At 48.4% G+C, this 27,541-nt stretch overlaps 1 protein-coding gene across 2 annotated transcripts in view; it reads left to right on the top strand.

Annotated features, from left to right (window-relative positions):
- The first annotated feature begins 6,318 nt into the window (after nt 1-6,318).
- The window catches only part of PAX3 (paired box 3), a 93,501-nt gene continuing 72,278 nt past the window's right edge, over nt 6,319-27,541 (top strand). For both annotated transcript variants that reach the window (XM_019667819.1, XM_019667820.1), the window contains exons 1-4: nt 6,319-6,793; nt 8,073-8,308; nt 9,624-9,753; nt 10,889-11,023. In XM_019667819.1, coding sequence (XP_019523364.1) covers nt 6,709-6,793; nt 8,073-8,308; nt 9,624-9,753; nt 10,889-11,023 — 586 coding nt within the window. In that variant the 5' untranslated portion in view covers nt 6,319-6,708. The remainder of the gene's footprint in view (nt 6,794-8,072; nt 8,309-9,623; nt 9,754-10,888; nt 11,024-27,541) is intronic.

A 27,541-nucleotide genomic window follows, 5' to 3' on the forward strand; every position in this document is an offset into this window, starting at 1 on the left:
TGTAGCCCTGGAAAAAAAAGCGCCGTCTCTCTCTTGAGCATTGCCGCAGTAAAACACTTTTGCTTTAGCTGGAGACTTCCCCCCTCCCATGGGGGAAACGAGTGCTTCCCACCCAGCAGGGGCTGGGGGCGGCGAGGTGGGGGAGGCCGAGTGGCCGTGTGGAGGCCCCAAGAGCCGGGAAGGGGCTTCAAAGGTTTCGGTAACGACTTTTCGGCCTTTATTTATGCCCCTATTAATACAATATCCATCATGGAGATATTGATCTTTATCCTTTAAACTGATACGCTGGGAATCAATTAGCCATGCAGATTACATTTCCTACATATCCAAATGTTAATCTTTCAGACTCTGGGCCAGTGATATATATTTTTACAGCCATATAGTATTCGATTTCGTTTAGAAATGAAAAGAAGAGAAACGGCGCTCTGAAACTCATTCCTCTTGGGGCTACTTGTTTTAACTCTTGGCCCAGGCTGGGCGTTGGGGGCCTGGGGACCAAGATGCCTCTTGAGGGGTTTTCCGGGGGGGGGGAAGACACAAGGCCGCGAGGGTGCCTTGCATGCGGGGCCACCTAGGGAACCCGGGACAGCTTTCTGGGACAGGGCTCGCGCGGGCAGCCGGTTAGCGCCTGGTCTGCACATCTGTTAGGCGCTCCATTCAGCTCAACTACCTCAGTTGGCCAGCTTTTTTCGATCGTTTTTCGGCGTTGGAGATGGTCAGTTTTCATCTTTTCAGAGTTTCCCCTCAGGGTTGTCCCACCTCCAAACTTATGAATCAAAATTATCCTCTCACTTTTCACCCCAAACCCCAAGGCTAAGCTCATGTCCAGAAAGAGAAACTTCTGTCCATGTCTTCTTTTCCTTTTCTTCTCTCCCTGTCCCCAGCTCCTTTTTTCCCTGCGAAAGGGTGATGGGGTCGGGAGAGGACGCATTCCACGGCAGACGGGCCCCTCACCTTGTCTGTGCCCTGTGAGCTCCCAGGGGCCGCCCCACCGGGTGGGGTGGGCCAGAGACGTGGGTGTTTCAATACTCTGCCTAAGCCAGCCTCCTGTCCGCCACCTGCGCTCCTCCTGCTCTGTCCAAACCGCTCTGGGAGGAGACCCGGCCTCCTCCACCTGTTGCGTTTAATCCGCGGGGTGGGCTGCGCGGTCTCCCGCTCCCGTGCGCCTTTAAAACCTGGGACCGTGGGTCCTGGGCTCACTTACAGCTCTGCTGCCTTAGGCCCCCGGGACCTCGCTGAGCGTGCATCCAGGCTCGGCTAGAGACCCTGGGTTTGAGCGTTCTTCTCCCAGATCTTTCTTCTTGCTCCTCCTGTCACCCGCCTCCCATCCCTCTCTCTGAAACTCACTCTGGAGAGCAGTTTCCCGCAGAGGTTAGAGAGATTCAGGCCCGGAAACAGTGGTGGCTCACCGCGTTGGCTCAGGCAGTGGGGCCCGTGAAGTCAGAGAGAAACCTGGCCTCATCCAGGCAGAAGTCCTGTTAGCTTCTCCACCACCTCCAGCCACTCCTTTCCTCCCTCGCCCCTATCCCCGGGGTCTCAGGAGCAGAACCCACGGGAGGGGCTTTTTGTGTCCAGAAGCAGCCCCAAACACCCTGAGGCAGGAGTTCCTAGAGTAGTCATTTGCCTTCCTTTTTGCTGCAGACGTCATTGAAACCCAACAGACCTTGCCCCTTTCCCTAGCACTCCTGCCCAGTTCCCTAGCTCTGCTCCCAGCCCTACCTGCTCTGTTCCCCTGCTGGGCCTGCGCACTTCCTTTTTTCCACCCGAGGACCAGGCTATCCTCCCCCCCACTAGCCAGCTTCTACCCCGCCCAGACCCCTCAATTCTTACCCCCCTACACACACATACTTACACGCACCCCTCCGTCTCACACACAGACACACACCAGCAGAGCAGTTACCGAATTTCTCTTCTAAACTTCAAATCCCCCTGTGGAATCTTACCAAGTTGGGTAGAACATTTTTTGAAGATTAGAGAGGACTTATTCTAATTTTTGATGAGTCGATTTTTTTCCCCCTGGAGACTTGGGCTCTGGCATTTTGTCTTCCGTATTTGCATAAAAATAATTTTTGCGGAACCAAATGAAAGTCTGTAGGCGATAAGCTTTCCTGAGGTTCCTTCTCTCCCTCCCTCCCAGCCTTTCGACAAAATTTGTTTTCCATCGCGCCCTTTTGCCTCCTCCTTTTCCCTTTTCCCTTTTCCCTTCGTCCTTCTTTTCTTCCCACAAACCATATGTTCTTTATTGAGAACCCGCTCACACGTTCGGCCCGCTCCCCCAGCGGCAGGGGTACCACAGGGGCAAAACCACCGCAGCTGGCCCCACACCACATTTTACTGCGGCGCTCAGATCCCCATCCAGTCCCTAAATCCGACCTCATCCCGACTGATTTTCCAATGGGGAGAACAGCGGCGCCAAAGCTTTTGACAAATAACTGCGGGGGGCCTAATGACGGTCGCTTTGTCAGGCTGTGGTGGGCCGTGGATTTAACTCCAGCATTCACCAATCCGATATATCGCAGCCAGTCAAGAAGCGCGCTGTCAAAGATTTGATTTCCTCAGGGTGAATGCGGGAAAGCGTTTTGTGGCGTTTGCTCAAACTTCTGACTGCACCCTGAGAGTGATGCCTGGGACCCCGCGAGTGACCAGGCGCGTCCGCGCCAGCAGAGAGAAACCTAGCCTTCCAGGTGGGGCAAAAGGAAGGCCTGGGTGACAGATGCCATACCCCTCCCCCCAGGTCAGGGATATTATTTTACATAGATCATAATTTCCTCTTAAGGTCTGTGTCCGGCTAGAAATGAGGTCATCTCTCAGAGGCCTGAGAAGTCCATGGGCCATGAAACGCTTGTGCCCAGGACCCACAATTGCGGGGACTGCGCGCTGAAGGATTTCACCGGGACCTAGCTGAAGCCACTCCCCCGCGATTGGACTGCAGATTCAGGCATCCAAACAGGCGGGGAGGGAGAACCTTCAAGTAAAGGGCTTGCACAGGCAGCCGTTATCTGTTTCACCTGCAATGTCTCTGAAACTGGGGGAAGACAAGGGAGCGGCAAATTATTTTCCCTTAAGAAAAAAATCAAGTTATCCTACTATTGTCCTTGAAGCTCCAGTTTCATTTTGCATGTGCACAGATTGCGGGGGTGGACAGCAGGGCTCATTCATAAAACTGTGGTAGAGACTCTCCAGGTTACTTTCTGGGTAATTTGTCTGCTTGGGGAAATGCTGCCTCCCAAACCTGGGCTGTAGGGGTGGTTCCCAGCTCCACTACCCGGTCACTCCTTTGCCAGTTAGCGCCTGTATCGCGGCCAGATTCGGCACCGGACTCCTGGCCGCGGAAGGAGCCTAGGTGAAGACTCCCTTCCAGATCCGGGGAGTAGGAGTTCGGGGGTTCCTGTGGCTTCTAGAGAGACTTCGAAAAGATGTAGGGGAGGCCCAAGCTTCAGAGATAGGGAAGGACTGGCTGGAGTGTAGAACCGGAGGTGCGTTCTTCCAAACCAATCTGGGAAACCGGGAACCACCCCGTCCCCACCCCCACGACCTGTTGCGAGTGGCTGAGCCCCGCCTGGCTCTGGGCCTGGTCTGGCCTGACTGCGAGTGGATGCCACTGGCCCGGGAGCCTCAGCCAACATCGGTCCCCTGGCTTTCCCAGGTCGGACTTCGTACCAGCCCAGTGTTGGGACCTGAGGATGCCCTCCCAATCCACTTTGGGTCTCTGGGGGCGTGAAGAAGGGTGGTAATAAAGCTCAGGCTACTATAAACCTCAGAATGCTCCTGGCACGGGAGGAGCTGGGAAGGATAGACCCCAGAACTGCAGACCCCAATCCACACATACCCTCGTGGCCTCTATTTGCACTTTTTTAAAATAAAAATTGGTGGTCGGTTTATGGATGCGCGTACTGGACCGGCACCCACAGGCACTCGACATCCACTTCAACCGGCAGTACCTCTTCAAAGATCCTTCTGGCTCTACCGCTTCCGTGAGGACGCGCAATCCGGGAGAAAGAGTCTGCAGCAAGGACGTCCTTTCACGGATCGGCTGGCTCTCCAGAGAGAGGACGCTGGGTAGCAGAGTGCCAGGAGCGCTTGAAGATGAGCCTTCGGCTCCAAAACATATGTGACTCAGCCCTGGACGTTCTTTAGCAGCTCACCGCTGGTCCTGGGTTCCTTTTAGCCGCGAATTGAATTTGCATTTGCCCTCTTGAAATACACTTTCGGTACCTCCCTCTCCCAACAATTACGGCTGACCCTAGAAGTGCTCTGTCTGCTCCACTCAACCTTTTGGAGACAGAAAACTTGGACAAAGTCCAGCTCCCAAGATGCACTCCTTGAAAAGGGGTGTAGGAAACAAGGACACAGACTTTGGTGGCCCCCAAGTGTGCAAAAAGGAAATGAGAAAGTTTTACCTTTGACAAATTGAATCATTTTATATAAAACCAAGTTGAACAGGGCTTCATTCTAAGCAGCGTCTCAACTTTGTTCTATAAATGCATGTGGGGCACTCCCCCCTTGGGGAGTGAGGGGAATGTCCAGACTCTTTCGGGTGTCTTCAGCGGCCTGGCTTGGCTGCTCCCAGGTCAACCAAGCGTTTTGAGGTTGGGCCCAGCCAAAACCTGCCTGCTTTTCCCACGTGTGAGTGGGTTTTTAAAGGGCCAACTTGCATTGCAGCGTGTTGAGCAGCTATATCCCACCCCATCCCCCCATCTTGCCTTCTGATTTTGCCTTAATTAGGGGGTTGGGAACCCGAGTTCACGTAAAAACTGTCAAAGGAGTTGGAGGAAGGGGGGACTGAGAGAGAGGGGTGGAGAACTCCAGTGCAGGAAAAATTCAAAAATCGTAAAAGGGAAAAGGGGGAACTTGAAGCCCAGAAGTCATTGTTTCCTTTATTTCAAAGGGAAAAACCTGCCTGATTCTCATCCTTTTGATTGATTAAGGCCCTGAATACCTCGCAGCCACAGAGTGACAGTCCCTGAATAGACTCTAGCGAATAAAGCGCAGTGCAGAGCGCGGGGCTGGCACTCGGGGGTGTAAAGGAGGCGAGTTCGCTGGCACTTACCAAGTTATAAATAAAAGGCTATGCACAATGGTACCTTCTCTAAGGACAGACAGTCTTTACAACACTCCTGGCGTCATATCCTGCTGGGGACACTTCAGCTCCTAGCCAAGATTTCTCTCCTTTTATTTTTCCAGCAGTTTAGTCTGAATACCATAATAAATTCCTGAGAACAAACGCTGCAGCCGGGCAAAACCTTAACATATAGACGCATCTCTGCCGACGCGTTGGGATCTATACATCGAGATTTAGAGCTGGGGCTTCCCAGAGAGGTTTTTTTCATTCAAGAAGAGGAGACGGCTTTCTATCCCCTCCCCTCCCAAGCCATCAACTAGCTAGTCCTGGGGCCTCCCCAGTCTGCTTGGGCTTCACACTACCCCTGCCCCCTGACAGAGAAGACAAAAGAACTTATCAGCATAGCCTGGACTCCTTCTGGGAGGAACCCCACTGGGAGGACCCCCTTAACAAGCCTAGGCCAAGGGGCATTGACTAGAGGAAGGAAGGCTGAACATGTCTGGGGGCTCCCAGTGCCTTCTTATTGGAATTGCGCCCCCTCCAGTGGCAGTAAGCCAAGAAAAATAGGAGAGGGAGAGAGAGCGCCACAGGTAGAAAACCAGAGACACAGACACCCGGAGATATAGAATGAGAGGAATAGAGTCAGAGACAGAGAAACACACAAAGAGAGAGAGAGAGAGAGAGAGAGAGAGAGAGAGAGAGAGAGAGGGGGAGAGAGACAGAAAGACAGGGACCCCTCTCTACTCTCAGCAGCTGTCATCTCCCTCGGGCTCTCCCGGGTTTCCACGGGTCTACCTTTCTCTCCCAGGNGGAGAGGGAGAGAGAGCGCCACAGGTAGAAAACCAGAGACACAGACACCCGGAGATATAGAATGAGAGGAATAGAGTCAGAGACAGAGAAACACAGGGGGGGGGGGAGAGAGAGAAATAGAAAGCCAAGGAGAGACACATAGAGTGACAGAGACAGAAAGACAGGGACCCCTCTCTACTCTCAGCAGCTGTCATCTCCCTCGGGCTCTCCCGGGTTTCCACGGGTCTACCTTTCTCTCCCAGGGAAGGGTCTCATCGCGGGTCCCTCTGGGGCCGGCCGAGGCCTGGGCATCGCGGAGGATGGGAAGAGAAAGTGGCCGCTGTCGCCCAATCAGCGCGTGTCTCCGCCACCCGGGACTGTCTCCCCGTCGGCCAATCGCAGCTCAGGGCTCCTGACCAAGCTTTGGGTGAAAGAACTAATAAATGCTCACGAGCCCGGATCCCCTCACTCGGTGTCACCACGGGAGGAGACTCCGGCCGTCCGCGCTCCCGCCCCTACCCCCCCTTCCCTGGCTCGTCGCGGAGCTCTGATCCCCCTGCCCAGCGCCCCCAGCCGTGGGGCCACTAGCCCAGACTCCTACCAAACTTTTTCGCCTTTGGCTCGAGATCCTGGACTCAGGGGCCTCTCAGCCTGCTCCTTTTCCTGGTTCCACCTCGAGCCTCTCCCTGGACTAGGAGCGAGCAGTCCCCCTCCCCGCGGCCCTCCCTCTCTCTCTCCAGCCTTTTTGGGGAGGGGCTCTCCACGCTCGGAGGAGTTTCCGAGGGTCACCAGCGCCACGCTTGCTTTTCTATCTCGCCTTTACCTGGATATAATTTCCAAGAGAAGCTGCCCCCAGGATGACCACGCTGGCCGGAGCTGTGCCCAGGATGATGCGGCCCGGCCCAGGGCAGAACTACCCGCGCAGCGGGTTTCCTCTGGAAGGTAAGGGCCTTAGCAGCACAAGGAGCTGAGTCTGGGCCGGGACTGCTCCAGCCTATCCGAGATCTCCGCATGCTTTTTCGGCGCCAAGGGACCCCATTCCCTGAACACCCCCACCCCAAGAGCGAATAGTTGGGGAAATATCGCACCCGATATTTTTTCTCTGCAAAAGAAGGGCCGTTCTCTCCGCAAGCCCTTGGCATAGCTAGGCGGCCAGGCCTGCTCCGAGCAGGTCCACGTTCCCCTGTTGTTTTGGAAAAGCCGTAGTGGGGAAGGGATCAACCGGCTTGTGAGCATCAGAAAGCAACTCCTGCGCATTTTGTCTGCCCAAAGGCATCTCAAAATTGTCTCGACTAAGCCCCTATTTGCTTAACTCTTGTTACTTCTGGAAGAATTTTCTTGCCGGTGCAAAGTTGTGGTGGAGGGCGCCGCGCAACATCGTGTTTGGGATTTTTAGTATTAATTGATTAACGATTTAGAATTTCATACATCTTAAGCGGCATCTTGAAGTTTCCATAACCCGTTTTGGAAACTGCCTTTCAGTTAGCTTGAGGATTCTGGGAACCCCAGGGACGCAGGAAGTTTTGTAAGCCCAAACCTTTCTAGACAGTTTGAGAGGTTGGGGAGCCCCAGTACGGATGCTGATCTGGGGCGCCTGCCCTTCGCCTTCGGTGCAGAAGAGGATGTATTAGCCAGAGCATGAATGGAGGCGAGGGGGCCTGCGAACAGACCTGGCTGTCCTGTGGGTCCCGAAGTGTAACAGGTGACAGGCGCTGCCACCTGCGGCCTCCTTTCGGCGCCCTCTTTGATCCTTGGCTGCTGCCCTCCTAGCCAGAAACCCTAAAGACTATCTGCTCCTCCAAGTCCCTTAGAAAAGGAGCAACCCCAATTGTACAGGGTTTGGTGTCAGCAGAGTTTCAGAAGGCCAGAGCCTGGATGAACTTCCATCTGCCAGGAGGCTGTTTCTTGTGCCAGCCCCACGGTCGCCCCTGTTCCCCAGAGTTGCCACCTTTTCTGGGCCTAAAGGGAAGGTAGTTCCTCTGGGGCAAGTTATTTCGCCCTAGTTGTTCTCTTCGCACAAGATTTTGTGCCCCCGAATTGCTTAATAATTTGAACAAATGTGGTTGAAAAGGGTTTGGTGTTGAGCAGCTTCAGTGCTAAGGTTGTAACATGCGCATTGGCCCGAAGAGTGCAAGTTAAGTGGGCTCATCTTGCGGGTTGCTGCCCTTAATTCGCCGGAAATAACTTTGCATTTGCCTCTCTTTTCATCTTCTGCCCCCAGTGTCCACTCCCCTCGGCCAGGGCCGCGTCAACCAGCTCGGCGGTGTATTCATCAACGGCAGGCCGCTCCCCAACCACATCCGACACAAGATCGTGGAGATGGCCCACCACGGGATCCGGCCGTGCGTCATCTCCCGCCAGTTGCGTGTGTCCCACGGCTGCGTCTCTAAGATCTTGTGCAGGTACCAGGAGACGGGCTCCATCCGTCCCGGTGCCATCGGTGGCAGCAAGCCCAAGGTGAGCAAGGTTCTGGAGGCTTTGGGGCCTGCAAGTCTCCAGGTTTAGGGAAGACCTGGGCGGGCGGGTGGAGGTGGGGACTCCGGGGGACAAGGAACTGCCATCTGGGGCTTTCTAAAGAGTTATTTTTCAAGTCTGGAAAGGTGTGTGTGTTGGGTATAGGGGAATTTGGTGGCTAGCTGAACCCAAGAAACGCTAAGAGAAAACTCCAGGCCTTTTGCAAGGAGATAGAGCACTTTTTAAATGCCCCCAATTCTGTAATTCCTCATCAAATTATTTAAATAGGCAAACACCAAGCTGTTTGTGCCCACCTGTTGCTGGTTTCTTCCCCAAGTATTTTCCCAGTTCTCACCTACTGCACTGCCTTTTCGAAAACAAAATCTAAGGAGCCAATTTGTTTTTTGAATGTTTTCTCTCCCAACTCTGGTCCCCAATCTCCTCCCATCCAAATTGTCTTCAAGGCGTCAAAAACTGGGTGATTTGTTTTCAGTGTAATGAGCCGATGACTGGCTTTTAAAAAGGAGTTTGGTGCTATCATCAAATTATTTTGGTTCTCCTTAAAAAAAGGAAAAGAGAGTCACTCAGGCTAGGGCTGAGTGGGAGGGGATTACAACAGGTCTGCCTTTTCTTCTGGATGTGGGGAAAATGCAATATAATTTTCTAGTTGCCACAGGGCAAAAATCACAAGGAGAGTTCTGGTAAACTTAAGATTTCCAAACATTCTCCCTCCTCTCTCACCCCAATGCCTTTTGCAGCCTAAGAATCTCTGGAAACTCTTAACTGGGGGAAAAAAAGTTAAGAGCCAGTCTCTCAAATGATCCATATTTGTAACGAAAATCTAAAAACCTAAATACTCACCTTTTGCATTTCATTTTGCTCTTCACTTGAGTTCAAATCTTGTGCTCCTTTGGAGAGGTGCACGTTGCAGATCTAACTTGATTTTTCTGCTCTTTCAAGCACTTTTTTTTTTAGTTTCATTTTTGTGTTGATTCTGTGTAAGGAGTGGCCTTTCTTTATTTCCAGGGATCAGAAAGTACACCCTTTCTCCCCAAATGTTATACTCTTCTTGATGTATCCCGATTGTCGCAGCTTATCTGGGAGGAGGAGGGTCCCTAGGCTCTCTAGAGTGGGATGCGTTTTTATTTGTCCCGACCTGAAAGTAAACTGCCTCAGAGAGTTAGGGTCCTTTTACTAACAAGGGAGACCTTCCCAGGGGGTGCAGGAAGGGGCGTCGGGCCTGGCCGGGATGCAGTGGGGCCACCACGTGTGGCCCAGAGGAGTGGGTACCAATACCTGCCTGCCTGTTCTCTTAAAGCAGGTGACAACGCCTGACGTGGAGAAGAAAATCGAGGAATACAAAAGAGAGAACCCAGGCATGTTCAGCTGGGAAATCCGAGACAAGTTACTCAAGGACGCGGTCTGTGATCGAAACACAGTGCCCTCAGGTACCAGACCTATTAACGTCTTCCTGAGGCGCGGCCGGCCGTCTCTCTCTATTACGCGGGCGGGTCATCCGAGACGTAATCACCCCAGTGATCGTTCCGGGCCCCCACCAGAGCCCTGACATATCCTCGAACCAGGCGTTCTCCGCGTTTTATGGAAGGAGTGAGGAGCTGTTAGGCCTGGGGTTGAGAGACCGCCGCAGAGAGCTCCCCAAAGAGGATTTCTGTCGAGGAAGCAGAGCAGGAAACGCGAGGCGAAGGCCAAGCGTTTATTAATATTGATGTCCATTTTTAAAGAGAAACAAATGTTTTGGTAACCCCAACCGAAAGGAGATGGGGCCGCGCCCCGCCGAGGCTTTGCAGTGTTCGCAAAGGAAGGGACGCTTCACAGCGGGGCCCGCAGTGTCCCGAGGGTCCCAGGGACCATCCGGCTCCCCCGGCAGCCGTGGGAGGCGGAGGGAGAAGAGGAGCGAAAGCAGGGCGCGCGGGAGTTTGTTTTTAATTAAAAGGAAACTCCCTTTCCCCCCTGCGAGAACGAGATATTTCAGAGCATGGATTTGTTTACCACACTGGAATCTGGAAAAAATAAATGGGGGAGAGTGCATTTTCTTTTGATTTTTACAATAGGAAACGATTCTGCAGTTGAAATTTAAACCCTTTATAGCCAAAAAAAAAAAGTTGAATTGCAGGGGACAGTCCGCTGTGGTTCCTCCTCCCTTAACGTGAACCGCAGGGCCCAATGCCTTCAGGTGCGTGTGTGTTGCGGGGGAGGTACAGGGTGGGCTGCAGGGAGCACGCTCTTCGATTGGAGACGTAGAGCCCTGTTTACAGAGTCGAGGTGGGAGACACTTCCTGCTGGAAGAGGGTCAGAGACGGGGGTTCCCAGCCCTAACTTGGAGATGCGAGCTTCCCAGGCTCCCATCTCCCTGTTCCTAGATGCTGATTATGGGGTAGGAGGTGTGAGTGGGAGGCTCAGCGGGCGGTAGAAAGACCTAGAGGCCCCAAAACACTGGAGGAGACGGAAGCGGGTTGTGCGGGACACCGGCGCTAGAGCGAGGGCTGGGGGTGGGGGGCTCCCGTCTGCGCAGCCCGGCTTGTCTCAACCTTTTACTCCCCCTCCCTCCTCCCGCACCCCCAGTGAGTTCCATTAGCCGCATCCTGAGGAGTAAATTTGGGAAAGGCGAAGAGGAGGAGGTCGACCTGGAGAGGAAGGAAGCGGAGGAGAGTGAGAAGAAGGCGAAACATAGCATCGACGGTATCCTAAGCGAGCGAGGTAAGCCGTGGCGCGCAGAGGGCCTGCGCCCGGGCGGACAGCTGCGCTCTGATGCGGCGGGCCCGAGGGCGGCTCGGCCCCGGCTCTGGTCCAGGTCGTCCTCGCTCATCCTCACTGCACCCGGGTCAGAGCCTCCACGTTCGAGACTAGAGACGCATGTGCAATGAAAGCAAAAATCTCTGTTCTGTTAACTTTATTTGGTTAAGTCTTTCTTCTGCACCACCTTCAGCCTCCCTCCCCGGAGTCTAGAACTTGGAATTGCGCTTTAGGTGCAGGGCCACCCTCTAGCCCTCAAGTGTGTGGGACTGGGCGTCTCAGAGAGATGGAGGGGTGGGCTGGGGACAGTCCGTGAGTCTCTGGAGGTTGAAGAAACTTTTGCGCCCTCAGGAAAGGCCCGGAGCTCCAGAGTTTTCCACTTCAAAGGAGGGAGGGGAGGGAGTGGGCGGGAGAGGGCGAGAGCGAGAGAGAGCGAACTTTGGAAAGCAGTGGGCCCTCAAAGTTGCACCACATCAGCTGCCTTATAAATATATATGTGTAAGTTGGCTGGTTTTTTGTTTTAAATTGGTTTTCTAATATGATGGCGCTTCATTTGTGTGTGGCTGGGAAGTAAAAGCAGCCTAAGCTCTGGGTCACAAACTAAGGGGATCTGGGTCTTGGGCCCAAAGTGGTGGCACTCTCTCTGCCCAGGGGTTCGGACCACCAGCTCCTACTTAGCTGCGACCTGTCTGCATCGAGAACAGATGTCTCCTTCGTGGAACCATAAATGCAGGCTGCCCCGCTTTTACATGCTGTAGCGTTCCCTTTAGACTGTAAAGGTATTGACTGCAAAGGGAAGTCAACCTCATCCAGTTGTATTGGAAGGCCGGACTGCAGGAGGGGGAGTCGCAGCAGTTTTGCACCTCAGCAGTTTTTGATTTGGAGATGGTTGCACCTTTTCAAAGGCACAAAGGGTCCAGGGTTGCCTGGTGCCCCTGCCCACGCTTTGCGTTCACTCCTCTGGGCCCCGATTTTGTTGAGCTGAGTTGAGTTTTGAGTTGCTTGGACCAGTCACACACTCTGACCAGCTGGGTCTGTGCCCTCAGCGGGTGGCGTCCATGGTAAGATTGGGGTTGGGAAGGTGGTTCCTTCTTTTACCTTCACTGCTCAACCCCTGCGGGGACTGCTGTCTTTCTAGAACAGCAGCTTTATGAACTAATGCAAAAATCTGTTCTAACCTTGATGAGACACTCAGATTTAGACGTTACAAGTCCAAATGGCTGATTTTGGGGGTAAACAGAAACCTAGATGCTCTGGCGCACACACACACAGGCAATCAAGAAAAAAAACAAAAAAGAACCCACCAAATATCAGGGCAGGTTGCTTCCTTCCTTTTAAAGTTGGGGCCTCACATGGTCTCAGGTCTAAGCCCCTCCTTTTGAAGGGGTGCAGTTATTGCCCTAGTCTCTGAGAAGACACCCTGGCTTTTATTCCAGGCCTAGACAGAGCATAGAGGTGCTGGAGAGAGAGGAAGGCAAGAAATCAGCCAACCTCCAATGTAGCAGGCCCCTGTGGGCAGGAGCCAGGAACCCAGAGCGTCGGAGATGCTAGGGAAGGGTCGGGGGTGACGCGGCTTTGCTACATGTTGCCAGAGGCACCGGCGCAGTAGATCGAAGGCTCAATGGCAGCACAGGCAACCGAGGCCCAGGAGACAAAACGCCCCAAATGAGCTGGTCAAACATTTGTACAACTTTTCCAGCTTTTACAAAGAAGGCCTTCTCTACACAATCTACACTTGGAGATGAACTTGGGAGACAAAGCCTGGAGAGTCCATTGAAACTCACACTTTAGCTTGGCCCAGACAAAGCTCCAGCTCGGAGCAGCTTGATGTGAACAAAGGAAGGCAACCTTTTTATAATTCAAGGAGAAAAGAAGAGAAAACAGCTCCACAAAGGGCCGCGAATAGACATTATGGGCTTGCAATGAGGGATGAATTATTCAATGAGCCCCGATAGCTGCTGCGCCAGGAAGTTTTATGGACTCTCCAGCGTGGAAAAAGTGGCCATTTCACCTACAAAATGTTTCTAGTCTTTTGGGCCGTCTAGCTGGAACGGCTGCCATTCAAGGGCAATTGCTACCATTTTAAAAAATCAGGGTATTCTCCCCAGCGGGAGCTGTACCGTTGAAAACACACACACACACACACACACACACACACACACACACACACACACACACACCTCGGAGGCTGAAGCCTAATTTAATTTGGGGTTGTCAAGGATGATGCAGCGTCAGTCTCTTCAGCGCCTCTAGCTCCCTTTCCAGATGAGCCCTGGAGGGCAAGAGGGGCCCAGAGAAAGGAGAGTGAAGTGTAGTTTGAAGGGAAGTTTAGAAGTTCAGAAACCTCAAAAAACTCCCTCTGTTGTTAGGGCATCAAAAGTCACAGGTCGCCCCGCTTGTAATACAGAATGAATGTTGTTAATAAAGGGCTGTGAGGGCCCTGGCCTTTGGGCACCCTGACTAGAACTGCGCGCTTTCTGGGGAGGCTCCACTTTCCTTGTGGGCCTGGCGGGTGCTGCTGAGACTGGCTTTCCAGGGGACGTCTTTCTGCTTGTCAGACAATAGGACATAGGGTGAGAAGCACCCCGAAAGAGGTCAGAACCGCCCTCGTTCTTGTCTCCAGGGTCTTGCGCTTTCTCCTACATGGCTCCTTTTATCTCACCAACTTTTCCCTGTCCCACGTTCAATCCAAGAGCTGCGCAGCGTGCCGACCGCGTGCGCTCAGGCCCTTGCGCCCCTGCGGGGTCCATCCTCCCAACTTCTCTGCGGCTAGAAGGAGAGAGTTGGGCAGCTGGGGAACACACAACCCCCCTCCCCCACGCCCAGCCCCTGGCCCGCACCGAGATCTGAGCAGGCTCAGCCGGAGGAGCCAAGCCCCGGTCGCGGCATCGGGGGCTGTGGGCACGGCCCGCGCTGCGGCCACTCAATGGACGCCTCTGTTCCTCCCCCGGCGCGGCCGAGCGGGCCCTCGGGCGCCGCCACAATGGGCCGGCCCCCACTCCTGCGCCCTGCGCCAAAGCGCCGCGCCGCCCCCTCCCCAGCGCTTCGGCCCCGCTCGCAGCTTAGCTCGCCAGGCTGCAGCCGACTCAATTGCCTCCTTTATGTCCTTCTCACTTTCATCTAGACACAGCCCGGCCCCCTCCTCTTTTTTTCCTCCCTTGCCTGAGGCTCACATTAGTGAAATTTCTGCAACCTCCCCCCATCCCCCCCCCTTATTTTAAAGAAAGCCCTTAACACAAAAGCAGTGACTAATCAATAGAAACTGCTTCTCCTCTCCTCCTTCTCCTCTTCCTCCTCCTCCTCCTCCAGCAGGGTGACGCTTTTCCTGTTTGTGAGTTTTGGGAAACATTTTTGCTTTGTGCCGTAATGGAATTAGAGGACAGATGAGGACTGTAAATGGACACGCGCCTGCAAGACTCTCGCTTAAATATTTAGATGCAACGTTACAATTACTGACTTGTTGCAGCGGCTTTGAAGTGGCGGCTCGAGGGTGCAGGGGGAGAGAGGCCAGATCGCCAAATTGATGTTTTGATTGGGGCTGGAGATACACTTTCACGAGACTTTCCCTCTTTTAAAATCACTAGCGAACGTGGGAGGTTTGCAACAATTTCAAAGGTTAAGGGACCCCAAGCATAGGAGGTCCATTGGCGCTTATATTCTTTTCATATATCTGTCTTCCTTTCTGACATTTATGAAAAACAGTACTGGGCTTTTTTTTTTGGTTTGGTTTGGTTGGCTTTATTTTTATTATTATTTTTTTAATTTGAGAAAGTCAAAGTGACAAAAGTTGTGCTCGGGACCCCGTTCTGTTTGTAAACTTGTGAGCTTTTCTAAAAGTAACGAGGACTACGTCAGCTTTCCAGCAGGGCATTAGATAAGGTGGAATAACAACGCAGAAAAGTTTTAAAGGTCCTTGAGTATTTCATTTCCAGTGGAATCATGGAAAGAGTACTTTATCGTTAACGGGCGTGCCCCTGCAATCGAGGGGAACCGAAGGCCGTTTCTTTCCCCGGAGTTAGCTGGGAAGGACATTTTGGCGCGAGGCAAGGGGGTGGGGGACGAACTTTCCCACAGATTAAAATCATGGGGTATAATAAGATCTGAGGCTTGTGGCATCGGAACCTTTATTAAAGTGGACAGCCCACTCTCCAAGCCCATTTGTCAGAATCACGAATTTGACCCCGATGTCGTCTAAGTAGAGTAAATTTCATATATTTCGAAGTCCTTGCAACACTCAACAACATATTTCAAAATGCGTTGGCAACATCAGAACTTGAATTAAATTAGAACACCTCGCTGTGTTCTTTTCAAGAACGTAGCGGCAGCGGATTTTCCCGTTGGAACGAGTGACAAGGAAGCATCCGAGTTCCGATGTACGTTTTTCTTTTTCGCTTGTTTGTTTTGTTGGGTTGACTGCTGTATGTTTACTTTCTAGCCTTATTGAAAACATGCAGATTTTCTAATTAATGCTTGAAATCGTATGTTTATTTTGGGTCTTGATTTGATTGTTGATAGCACCGGAACGGGGGGACGAAGGGCTTCAAGTGCGTAATAATTACTGAAGGGTCATTTAAGAGTCCCCAGGGCTGCGTAATAAAACCCACCGGGGCGATGAGGCGGAACCAGCAAGTGCGCCTGGGTTCAGGGGAGTGCAATGTGCGGAAATCAATCAGGTGGATAGGAGCGTTGCCACTGAACCCAGTTTCAACATCCAGGAATACATCTATTTTTGAGGACCAAAAAAAAAATTCCTTCCTAATCATGAAGTGTTTAAGTTGTACATAACAGTCAATGAGAAGAAAAAGCCGCAGCAGCAACAAACACACAAAGGATGTAAGAGAGAGAATTTGGCCAGGGCTGGGGCAGAAGAGGTTCTTTTCCGGGAGGTTCTGCCTCTGGTAACATGTATGCGGGTAAATAAAGATTAAAGAACCATTAAGAATGTAGATATAGAACTAACAAGACACTAACAGGCAATTAAGCAGTCAGTTTAATGCCTTATCTCACTGGCTGCTCTGGGGTTGTCTTACAACTAGGAATTAAAATCTGAAAAGGAAGTTTTCAGCCGCTCTGGCCAAATATTGATTAAGTAGCTGTTTGTTGATGCCATTGTTACACATTAAAAGGCTGGGACGGTGGCCCCTCAGTGGCCATCTTCTATTGTGAGAGATTCTTAACCACTGAGATCAAAGAGGGATCATTTCAACTTATCTGTCTTGGAAAATCCTCCCTTTCCTCTGAAATTTCTAAGGAGGATTGACAAAATTCTCTTTAAGAAATAGGAACCGAAAGCAGTTATATGTCGTGGGTTTGAAGAAAAGAAATTCACGGGGTGTTTTTAATTATCCTACAGTGATTTCTTGTTTAGAACTTAGGCTAAGATGGTGAATTTATCATCATATAGATTCTCATTTTTGTGGGGCGGAAGGAGGCATGAAAGCTACTATCTGCATGGGGCTACATTTCTAAATATGGGAAGTTTCACTGAACTTGCCTTCCATGCTGGAATGATGTAAAAGAAACTTGTCAGATTTTTATGCAAAACTAGGTAGGGAATAATTAAATATACAGGAAAGTGGGAGTTATATTGACTACATTTCTCTACGTGTATTTCCATGGTTTATGGATGGTTAGATGGGTCTCATGTGTATTTTTAAACTCCCTATAATGAAAGAGTAGATTTGTGTTTGTGTGTATAGTTTGTGCATCATTAGAGTTTATTTATAAGTTGGCCACTATGAATTATGCTGACAGTAAACTATACCCAGTTGCATGAAATAAAGGTTTATTGGCTCTGTGGATTACACTTTCTAGAGTCATCAGAATTTCAGGTAACAGCACAGGCTCCCAATTGATAGTCACCACTGCTGTTGAATGCTAGGGAAAATATTTCCCTGAATGATTTTATGACTTTTATGTGCTGTTGATTTTTTGATGAACTAGTAGACTCTTTTGGGGGGTGTTAAGAATTCAATATATTTGGATAGATTTTTCTTTTACTATGAAAGCTAAAATTCCTGCAAAGGCTTTTTTGAAAATACCAATCTCTGCGCTTAATTTGCAAATTCCAATGAGCCACTCTAAGTGAGGTTGTGAAATTTATGCCAGATTCAGGCTTTGGATATTCAGCTGTGCATCATGGGTCTGCCTGTGTGGGGGATTTCCTGAATCCCCTTCTCTGACTATGCTCATTTCAGTACTAAATAATTGTTCATAAGGCTTTATTTTTATTTCATTTTAGTTTCTAGTCTTTCTTGTTTACTCTTGAACAAGATGGATCTTGACATACAAAGTCAAAATCATTAGTGGCTATTTTCTATTATTATCTCCCAATTAATTAATAACCTACCCATGCTCAAAGGTTCTTTGATATAGTCCCAATCATTGCAGTGTAGAACAACTGCCTGAAATTGATTAAGCTGGAAGTGTGAGTCAGCTCAGATCTGTTATGGTTACCTTATTCTGGGTCCAGACGCAACATTAAAAAGTTCCTTGTTGCATATTCCACATGTACATGTATATTTCCTATACCTATGCAGGTAAGGTGACTTTGCTCCCTTGGGAGTCAGGCTATGTGTGCATATACTGCCAGGGAGACAGCGGAGTTGAACACCAAGTTGGGCCTGATCTCAATACCAAGGTATGATTACTGAAAAGAACTGGCTTCCTTTAGCTGGGGAGTTGTGATCAGAGAAAGTGAAAGGGAATTTTAGAAGTTGGCATTCTCTTGGAAGATGCACACCAACGTGGGATCAGAGGGCCATCTTCTACCTTGTTGGGAAAGATTTCCTTGCCCCATTTATGCCAGTCTCTGGTAGAGAGTGAGTGGCACAGCTCGGCTTTCAGCTCTCCCTTGCAGTGTTGGGTCAGACCCTGAGCTCCAACAGCGTTGGAGCTTTTGCTGGAATCAGGACATCTCTAAGAAAGCTTCCCTTCATCTTATCTGTGTTGGGATTATGCCCCCAAATGAACAGAAAACATATAATTTCCAGTTTGTGATTGGAACATGCCCAGTTTTCAAAATGCTCATTATCATTATAAAACATCTACTCAAGAGAGAGGAGTTAGAAACTTCTCCATTGTCAACAGGAGATGTGGAAACCATGGGAAGTATTTGTTGAAGACACTTGAGGAATAATAGGTTTTTTGAATTCTTACCTTTAATGTCTGTTTTCCTTCCTTCCTGATAAAAAACTAAGAAAAGACTAACAGTTGATTTCTGCTATTGAAGTGGCTACTTCTCTACAAAAAAGAAATTGTATTTTAATAAAGGGCAGTGGTGTGAAATTTAGAATTTGATTGGATACACATTTCTCTTAGAAAGGAAAATCTTGAGAAAGACTTTTGCCTTGCACATTGCACGTAGCAAAATTTGCAGCATTTAAATTTTTGCTGCAGGAGTTTAAGTAAACAACAACAATGAAGAACCCCTTCTGTTTGGGGTGAAGCAACTTGATCAAAGTAGTCTGAGTTGTTATGTTCTTCCTAGTGCAGTGATTGGGAAATGAATTTCCCCCAACATAACAAATTAGAACTCGACGTAACAGCAAACTAGCTGTATATTTGTCTCTTTAAACCCATCCAGTGATTCCTTGACTCTTGTGTACTTTTATTTGGCCTGATTTACTGTATCTACAATAGTATATTGCTATCAACTCCTAATACTAGGAGCCAATTTCCCACGCATCCTGAATCTAATTCCAGTGGATTCCATTTTAAAATAGCTGATCAAAATGCTTTGTGACAAGGATGGGAGACTCTTTTTGGCTGACTAATATAGGATTAAGGGAGAGGAAATGGCACTGATATTCAGCACATAAAAAATTTCCAGGATCATGTTGAGACTTGAAATATTGAGACTTGATTATGGCTTAAATGTAAATTTTCAAAATTGTTGTGATTGGATGGTGGGCATATTTTTGGAAACAACTGCAGAAATAAATGTACTTGGCCTTATATCATTAGATGGAAAGCGAAAGTAAGGTAGGGTAGAGTAGTTAAGAAAGGAAAGCCCATTGCTTTACAATTGATATTGCAACATGGAATTGGTTTAGTTTTTGTGTACTTTCATAGTAAACACTTATAAGATCATATACAAATTTGCATTTTTAACAAAAAGCTTACACTTATAGGCTTGTGATTTTTATACGTACATGGATATGTTACAAATACAGCCACTCTAGCCCTCTGACCTTATTATTATCCCCCGCCCCCCGCAAACCCTAGTATAAGGCATAACTTAGCCAGTCAGCAGGCACATGGGTGTGTATGGGGGTATCAATAGCTTCTTGTTTCCTTTATGAGGTCTATCTTTTAAAAAACATTTTTTTAAATAAAGACTCATAGAGTCTATCTTCAAACATACATTTTAAAATTCTCCCAATATTCAAATATATTATCATGGTTAAGAAAATCTTGGCCCAAGGGTGTGTGTGTGTGTGTGTGTGTGTGTGTGTGTGAGAGAGAGAGAGAGCGAGAGCGAGAGAGAGATACCATGGTTGAGTTTAACCTGAACTAAAGAAAATTAATTGGTCCAATTCATTTTATTGTATGAAAAGCAACAGGTTTCTTCTTTCTGACTCCCCACTTGGCCAGCTTCCTGATGGGGTTTCACTAAATCAGTTGAGTGTCTCCTGTCTTCTCTGACTTAAACACACCCCCAAATCCTTTTCCACGAGCACCCAAGGTAAAAGTGGTCTGCTCTTGCGTCACGAATGTTACTCTAAAATTCAGACCGAGTGCAATTCAGGTGTGACCCTTTGAACTTCAGTTTCAGCATCTGTGAAATGGGACACATCATACTAACTTCCCAGGGTGATAGGAGAATAAAGTGAGAAGGAGCAAGTTATGTGCAAATAACACCTATCACAGGAAAACTCACAATCTTGGTGGAAAAAACCTCTGAATATGCAGAAACTGACCAGCTTACTGGCAGATGGGCTCTGCCCAAGGGCAGATAAAAGCTTATTTCAGGGCTTAGGAGCAACAATGAAGACCAACACACACACACACACACATACACACACACACACACACACACACACACACACAAAAGTCCACTTTTACTGAATCAAAAAAATTGAGTTTATAAGCAACTATTTAATGTAATAGATCTTATTGATTTAATAGATATGGAAAACAACAAAATTCTAAATCCATTCACTGAGATGTCAAAAGATTATTTCTTAACTTTTCCTCCTACTTCTATAAAGATTACTTTCCTCCCTTAGATTAACATGGCTTTTTAAAAAGCCTCCAAATCAGATTTTTGCTTGTCTTTTGCAGAAGTTCTTTTTGCTCGATGAGGTTGACAAACAAGTTGCTTTTTGAAAATAGGTCTCATCCATATACATTCTTAGTCCTGAAATCCTTCCGCAGTAATTGGTTTGGTGGCATTTTGGGGTATAATTTCTCCTGAGGTCCCTTCTTCAGCCTCCTTCATTGTTCGTAAACGTCCTTAGAGCTCCACAGATGAGACTGCGTGCATTCTCTCTTGGTGCACGATTCTTCTTAATCCTGCTCCTTTAAAATTGGAGTTCAGGAATCTTAAGGAAACTTTCCAATTTGTTAAGCTGGAGGAAACATTTCAGCGATCTTTGATCTTTCTATTGAATTTCTCTCTAGCTAGTCTCAAAAACTTGGGATTTCTGTGTTATTGGGGTGTGATGCGAGAGAGAGAGAAAGAAAGCAGCCCGGCTCTTGAGGCTTTGGGGAGGCTGGCGGGCTCCTGCCCCGTTTCTCCTTCTGGAGCAGCTTGCTAGTGTAGCCACTGGTGAGGAGAAGGTTGTTTTCTTATCCCCACATGCACTGGTCTGACCTGTCTCTGAAATAGGTCAGGCTGGGGCGCAGCCAGTTTATGCAGCTGTTGTGGCTTAGGCGTCTCAGCAGGCAGCCGGGGCTCCTTGGCCGGTAGGCCCCCAGTGAACTGATAAAAATTCACTGGCCAGTCTGTGGGGCCTTCCTTCTGGACTGTGCTGGCCCCCTGAAGGCTTTGAGATGCAAGGGGACTCTTAGACTATGGAGGCCAATTCTCAGCCTCAAAACGGAAGCATTCTTTATTCTGAGGATTGTATTCTTATGGATCCAAACACTCAAGTGAAATACATGCTCTGTCAGGTTTTAGTTTAAAATCATCCTATTTATTGTTGACTGGGTAAAATACTCACTCTGTACATAATTCAAAAGGTATAATAAGATGTACGGTGACAAGTTGTCCTCCCACCCGTGTCCCTCAGTATCTTGAGGATCTTTCTAGAGCGTATGTGCATCAACAAGCAATTACATTTCTCTCTTTCTTTTAAAAATAGTCTGTCCTCTTTTTTTGCACAGATGGTAGCCTACCGTGGAAGCTATTCTGTGCTTTGCTTTTTTTTTTCTCCCACTTTAGAATATATCTCAGCAATTACCCCACCCCAGGTTCTGATGGTTGGCTCGGCCTGTTTCTAGAGCTGCATAGTATTCCATCATATTGGCAAGTGATGATTTAACAACATCAGGTTTTCTCCAATGTAACAGCACCATTTGGCACATATGTGAGTTTATTTGTAAAATAATTCCTCCGTGGTAGGGACAAAAGGGATGGCATCTGTAATTTTAATAGCTTTGGTGGAATTTGGGTTCTGTGCTGACAACAAATGGTGGAGGAATGCTTCGTAACCATGGAATGGGAGTGTGTTTGCTTGTGGCCACTTTCGCACAAGAAAAGAAAGAGACACTTTTCTCAGCCACTGTAGGTCTGGAGACGCATACGCTTTGAAATTTCTGCTTAGGAAGTTGTTCTGCTAACAGTGACTACACTCTGCAATTCCTCTAATATTCAGTTATTTCTCCAAATGGAACATTCTCTATATCCAAGGAGAGCTTTTTTTTTTTTTTACTTATTTGTTCCTCTTTTTATTCTTTTTTCCTTGACTACTGTTCACTTTCACCGCCATCAGAAATAGCGTATTTTTTGTTAAGCATTCTTATTTTTTTTCTTTCTGTGCTGAGAAAATTATGGGTAGTTTTATAACAATTTAGAGGCAATGTGTTCTGGTTGTTTAGCTACAAAAGAGAAATTGTCTTTCTGAGTCACCAAATTAGGTTTCAACTAGTGAGAGGGTAGATTATGAACACAAAAACATGGTCTTGTATTTCTAATTTTTGAAAAGTGCTGGCCTGATGGTCTAGAGGTTTCATGAGTTTGATAAAGGCTGATTCTGAATTTTACGAACTTTTAGGGGGTATGTATCCGTTCCTTTCTGTGCACAAAAGACTTTTTATGTTTTTGCACATACCTTGCCTCCCTCACGTCAGCCTATTTTTTCTTCAGTCCAATGCTTGGGAATTCAGCTTTTGATGCTGCCAAGTACCTGGCTTACTAAACTGAAAGTCCAAATCTGTGAAAGGAGCCAGAAGGAACTGTGCTCCAACTACAGAGAAAAACAACCCTCTCCAAACCCTCCTGAGAAAACTGGAGATGCGAACGCCAATATATAATTAGAAAGTAAATGTTTCAAGTCATTCCTTCGTAGGAACGGGCCTTTCAGACATTGGAGAGTGAGTTAGGGTCTACCGGATTTATTTTTGAAAATAAAAATCTTGATTTGGTTTAAAAAAATAACAGAAAAACAAAAACAAGTCTTCTTTCTTGACTTTTCTGGCCCCTGGCCCTAGAGTATGTAGCTCTGTTCTACGGGGTACAAGACAAGAAGAGTGTTCAATGCTAGAACTTTCGTTTGCGCTTAGACAGAAGGCAGCGTGCTGGGCTCCGGGTTCCCTTCGTGCTTCCCATCTGACTTGCTTATGGAAATCTAAGGGAGCTAGTTCATGGATGTAAACAGGCCTGCCTTTAAGAGCATCTGCAAAGAGCTGAGAGGAATTAAAAGCAGCTTTTTTTTCTCCCGTTTCCCAGCTCTTTGCGTAATTTGGATTGAATCAGGCCCATAATTTGTGACATCTGATTTACTACCTGCAGAAGTATGCAGCTCTCTACATAGGAAGGAGAGTGTAGGGAGAGTTAAATCCCAAAGAGAAACAAAAATTTTTGATTTGTTTGTCAGGTGGCTGTGATGTTCTCAACAGAAATGTAGACTATAGAAAATAAGTGGTTTTCAGGCCTGCATCGGCAGGTAACCACACTAGAGGTTCTCGCCACATCGTCATATTGTTGTCATCCATGTAGGTAAAGGGAAGTAGCAAGCGGAGGCATTCTTCGCGGGGCTGGCTCTGTGTCAGCCAGCGGGGCGGGGGCGGGGGTCAGTGAGAGACACGCCCCTTTTCTTCTGATTTGCAGATTTGCAACTTTTTAAAATAAAGAGGAATCCATGAGTTCATCTGGGGGAAATGCTTCAACTTTCCCTTTCATGATTCCCAAGCAAATGGGGTCTCAGAGTCTGGAATTGTTGGTTATATTTTGGAAAAATCTGGAACGTCTAACATCCTCTCAGACCATTTTGAAAGGGAGCTGGGAGTTCACTTCCGGAAGTCTAGCAAGGAAATGGGGGTCTCCTCACAGCGCCTCCGGCAGACCAACAATTCGCCAGAGCAGAATATAATTTGGGAAGCCATCCAGTGTGGAAATTTTCCAGATGGTAGATTTGCTTGGCTTTTGTGCAGACAGGGCACATCCGGGGACTTGTGTGTGTGCACGACACACATTCATCAGAGGGCAGTAGAAAGGCAACTTCTATAGTTTCTCACTGGAAGCCAATGTCTGCCTGTGGTCACTGGCCCTGCCAAGCGCTGAATACTTGCTGAATTTTTGCCTAAAAGAAGAAGGCAAATGGAAGGCCGGGAAGTTAGCCTCAGGTCAGAAACTGTAAAGAGCCAGGCTTAAGAATGGAGGGCCAGGGGTATGCTGGGGTGTCAGCGAGCTCCCCCTTATTCAGGGAATTGGCTCCAAGTAGAAGGCCAGAGTGGACACTCAAAGCCTGGCCTACATTGGATTCAGCTTCTGGGCTTTTCTCAGTGAACTGTTCTCCGTGAACTTGACTCCTCAGTCTTGTTTTTGCCTGGGGAAGGTGTCAGCTGGTAATCTCAGGGCATTTCTGAGCATAAAGCTGGGAAGGCCACCTCATCATGTTTTCATCAGAGGCTCACTAAGTGACCAGTAGAGTGTGGGGGACATAAAGATCTTCCGCAGGTCAGAGCAAGTACTCATTACGGATCACACCCTTGTGTCACGTTGCCTGTCCTTTCTTTGTAGGCACTGCACAGGCTTTTATTCCTAACGGGGTACCTTGGGCAGATAAAGAGGGGAACAATTTCCCTATTACAAAATACAAACGACCTAGAGAAATGAATTCGGTCTGAATCTTTGTTTGCTGGCTAATTTTCTTCATTTTATTGAATTACTATAATTTAATGTTACTAATTTAAACTAACGATGTCCCCCTGAAATGAATCCTTTTTATTATTATTATTATTTTAAATGGAAAAATCCAAATTAAATTCACTAGGAAAGACAATGATTATCATTCACAGTCAAATGTTTGGTACTTGGAAAATCCTTTGGAAAAACTGTCGGAAAAATAGAACAGCTACTCAAGCTGTACTTTATAGGAAATGATGTTACCAGAACAAGCTTGGGTTTTTTATAGGGATGTTTGAAAATCTCCCTACTCCCAAGCCTCCTCCCCCAAGCCCTTTGAAAATGTTTCCCCCCACTTTCCTTTCACAAAGTCCCCTATGGACTGACCTAAGCTTAAAAAAACAAAAACAAAAACAAAAGGAGGCCAGTCTCAACTGTTGTTCCCTCTACTTTCCTGTCCCTCCACCCCTGTCCCACTTCCATCTGGCTTACCCTCCCTTTGTGCACCCCAACTCCACACACACACACACACACATTCAACATATGCTTCTGCTGAGCTCCACATTGAGACTCAACCCGGTACCCCTCCGAGGGGTGTTTGCACTTTCCAAAAGGACCTTGGGAGCTGACAGCTTAGCGTGGAAGAATGAATCCCTAATGGCAGAATTCCAGTGTCCATGCAGGAAAGGTTTGTGGTGGGGATAGTTTCTGATGCCCCTCACATCACACCCCAGCAGATCATATCTGCACTGTGAATGGGCAGGACTAGTTCTGCAACGAGGAAGCTCTTTGCTGGCGAGCATGGCCTGTCAGTGCATGGTACCCTGCTGAGCTACCCAGAAGGTGGCAAGGCCAGGTGGAGCGGAGAGCACCCTCCACCACAGGTGGGATTTCCACACTTCCTGGGTGCCAAGGAAGGGCCTGGGCTTGTGTCCTTGGGGCTCCCTGGCGAAGAGCAGGGCCAGAAGAAGGACATAAAGGGTCTGTTTTGGCCTGGCACCATAAAGCCCATCTTGCCTCTGAGCTCACTACCCTCCCCAAGAAGCAGGTGCCTGATCTGAGCTCACACACTTCCAGTGGCACCTGGACAGTTGTCAGAGGTCAGAAGAAGTGAGGCTGCCCTCCACAAGAGGACTGGGGGCATCCATAATGAATGCACTGGCTGGGAGAGTTTCTGGAAGGCCAGGGTCTCCTAGCCTCTCTCAGTGCTGGGACCCTGGAGAGCCTCAGAAACACATTGCTTTGGAGGATGGAGGCCACGAGGGTCCCAGGGAAACAGCTGGGATTTAGTCCACCTGCAATATAGGGGGTTCAGAAACAGCCTGTTGCATCTGTGGACAATTAAATGGCTCCCTGCTGAACCCCCAAAGCTGGCACTTAGACTTGACCAGTGTTTTCTAAGTATTAGGTAATGGCGGCAGATACCTCTGTTTTGTTGTCGGAAAAGTCATGATGTATTTTTCTCTGTTTTTCGTTGCAAAAATGCGTGATGACTTTTCTGACAACCCAGTAGAAACAACCTATTTCTCCCCCAGGCCCTCTCAAGTGGAGGATGACAGAGGAGTCTGTCAGAAGTGGGTCTGCTGGAGAGCTAATGAACCTTCAGTTCCAGGACGCTTCACCTGTGTGGGTCCTTCTGGGCTCTGGGAGGGACCCTAACAATGTCTTCATGCCATTAGTTTTTTGTAAATGTTGCAAAATTAAGGTATGTTGGTATACATTTCTCAAGAGGGGCTCCCTAAATTAGAAAAGCTTCAGGTCCCACAAAACTGCATCTATACTTGTCAGCTTAGCCTCAAAGAATGAATCGTTCAGTTTAGGCTGGGAAAGGCAGGGGTGAGGAGAGAGAGGCTCCTTCGGCATGGAGCGTGGCCTTGGCACAGCTGCGCGTGAGAGCAAAACAGTAATAACACACGGTTACCCTCTCCGTGTGTCTTGGACTTTAGAATTTCCAGGATGCTTCCTTGTTTCTTACGCCTTATCTTGTTTACTATGGAGCCAAAGTCTGGGCCTGGCAACCCAGAGCTGCTGAGAATTTACCCACATGGCCCTCATGCGACACAGCAGCCTCAGTCCTTGCAGGGAGTTCTTTAGAGGGATCTTGGATTGACTCCTCACAAGAAGACAAGGAGCATTCATCTACGCACTGGATACGGACGGAGGGGCACGGCCCTTAATGTATTTTGGGCCTTGGTCCCGTCAGCTGTAAAGGTTGCAGGAGGCAATTTTTAGATGTTTCTTGTAGGTCTCTGAAACGGTGACCGTGGCCAGTTTACTTTCCCTTGCTGGATGGACCTCATTCTCTCTTACTCTGAAAAATGGAAGCGTTGGTGAGATGAGGGTTACAGTGTCTCACAGCTTGGGCTGGCTATGGTAGCTGTGGCCACATCCTGCTTCCAGCCGACTCTCAGGAGCCCCAGGCAGCTGTGTGAGGAAACAGTGGGACCGCCAGGCAGCCAGGGAATCAGGATGGAGAGGCCTGTGGCCCCTCAATTTCTAAGGAGAGCAACTCCTACCAGTCTTGTCTCTGGAGGGAAGGATGCCTTGCTACTGGAGCAGTGAGGGTGGGCAAACTTCTGTTTGCTGTTTCATTGAACAGGTGGACATTCAGGCTCTTCCACATCCAGGCTGGGAAATGCATCCTTTATTGCATCTCCTGTCACAGCTGTGGCTTCCAGATGAAGCTGGAAAGGCCTGGGGGTATTGTTTGGAGACCTCTCCCCTTAAGTTAGAGTTGCCTAAACGAGACTGTAGCATTGTCTCTTTCAAATCATCTGTGTCTAGACATTTTCCTCTGTACCCAGAGAGGAACACGCGAGATTGTTGATAGCTGACCAAACCTGGGCTTGAGGAGAGAGAGACTCAGACAATGATGCCTTCACTTCATCTGATTCTGCTGTCATATCTTAAATTAGCTCCCTCACTAGCAGTTGTCAGAAACTGAATTGGATAAACAAAAAAATGTTTTGCCTCTGAGTTAAAATACATGCATATATACTTATGCATAAAAAATAGTATTTTAGTCAGTCAAATTTTTCCATGCAAAACAGAGTTTGTGAGAAAACTTGTAAAGATTAAACAGGAGATAATTTCAAATCCAAAACCTTTTGTTTTTGCGAGGACCTTGCTATGAAGCATTTTAGAAACTTGGAAAGAAGAAATAATTTCTGTTACATTGAAAACAACTCAAG

This window comes from Hipposideros armiger, unplaced genomic scaffold, assembly GCF_001890085.2.
Source record: "Hipposideros armiger isolate ML-2016 unplaced genomic scaffold, ASM189008v1 scaffold_507, whole genome shotgun sequence".
NCBI lineage: Eukaryota > Metazoa > Chordata > Mammalia > Chiroptera > Hipposideridae > Hipposideros > Hipposideros armiger.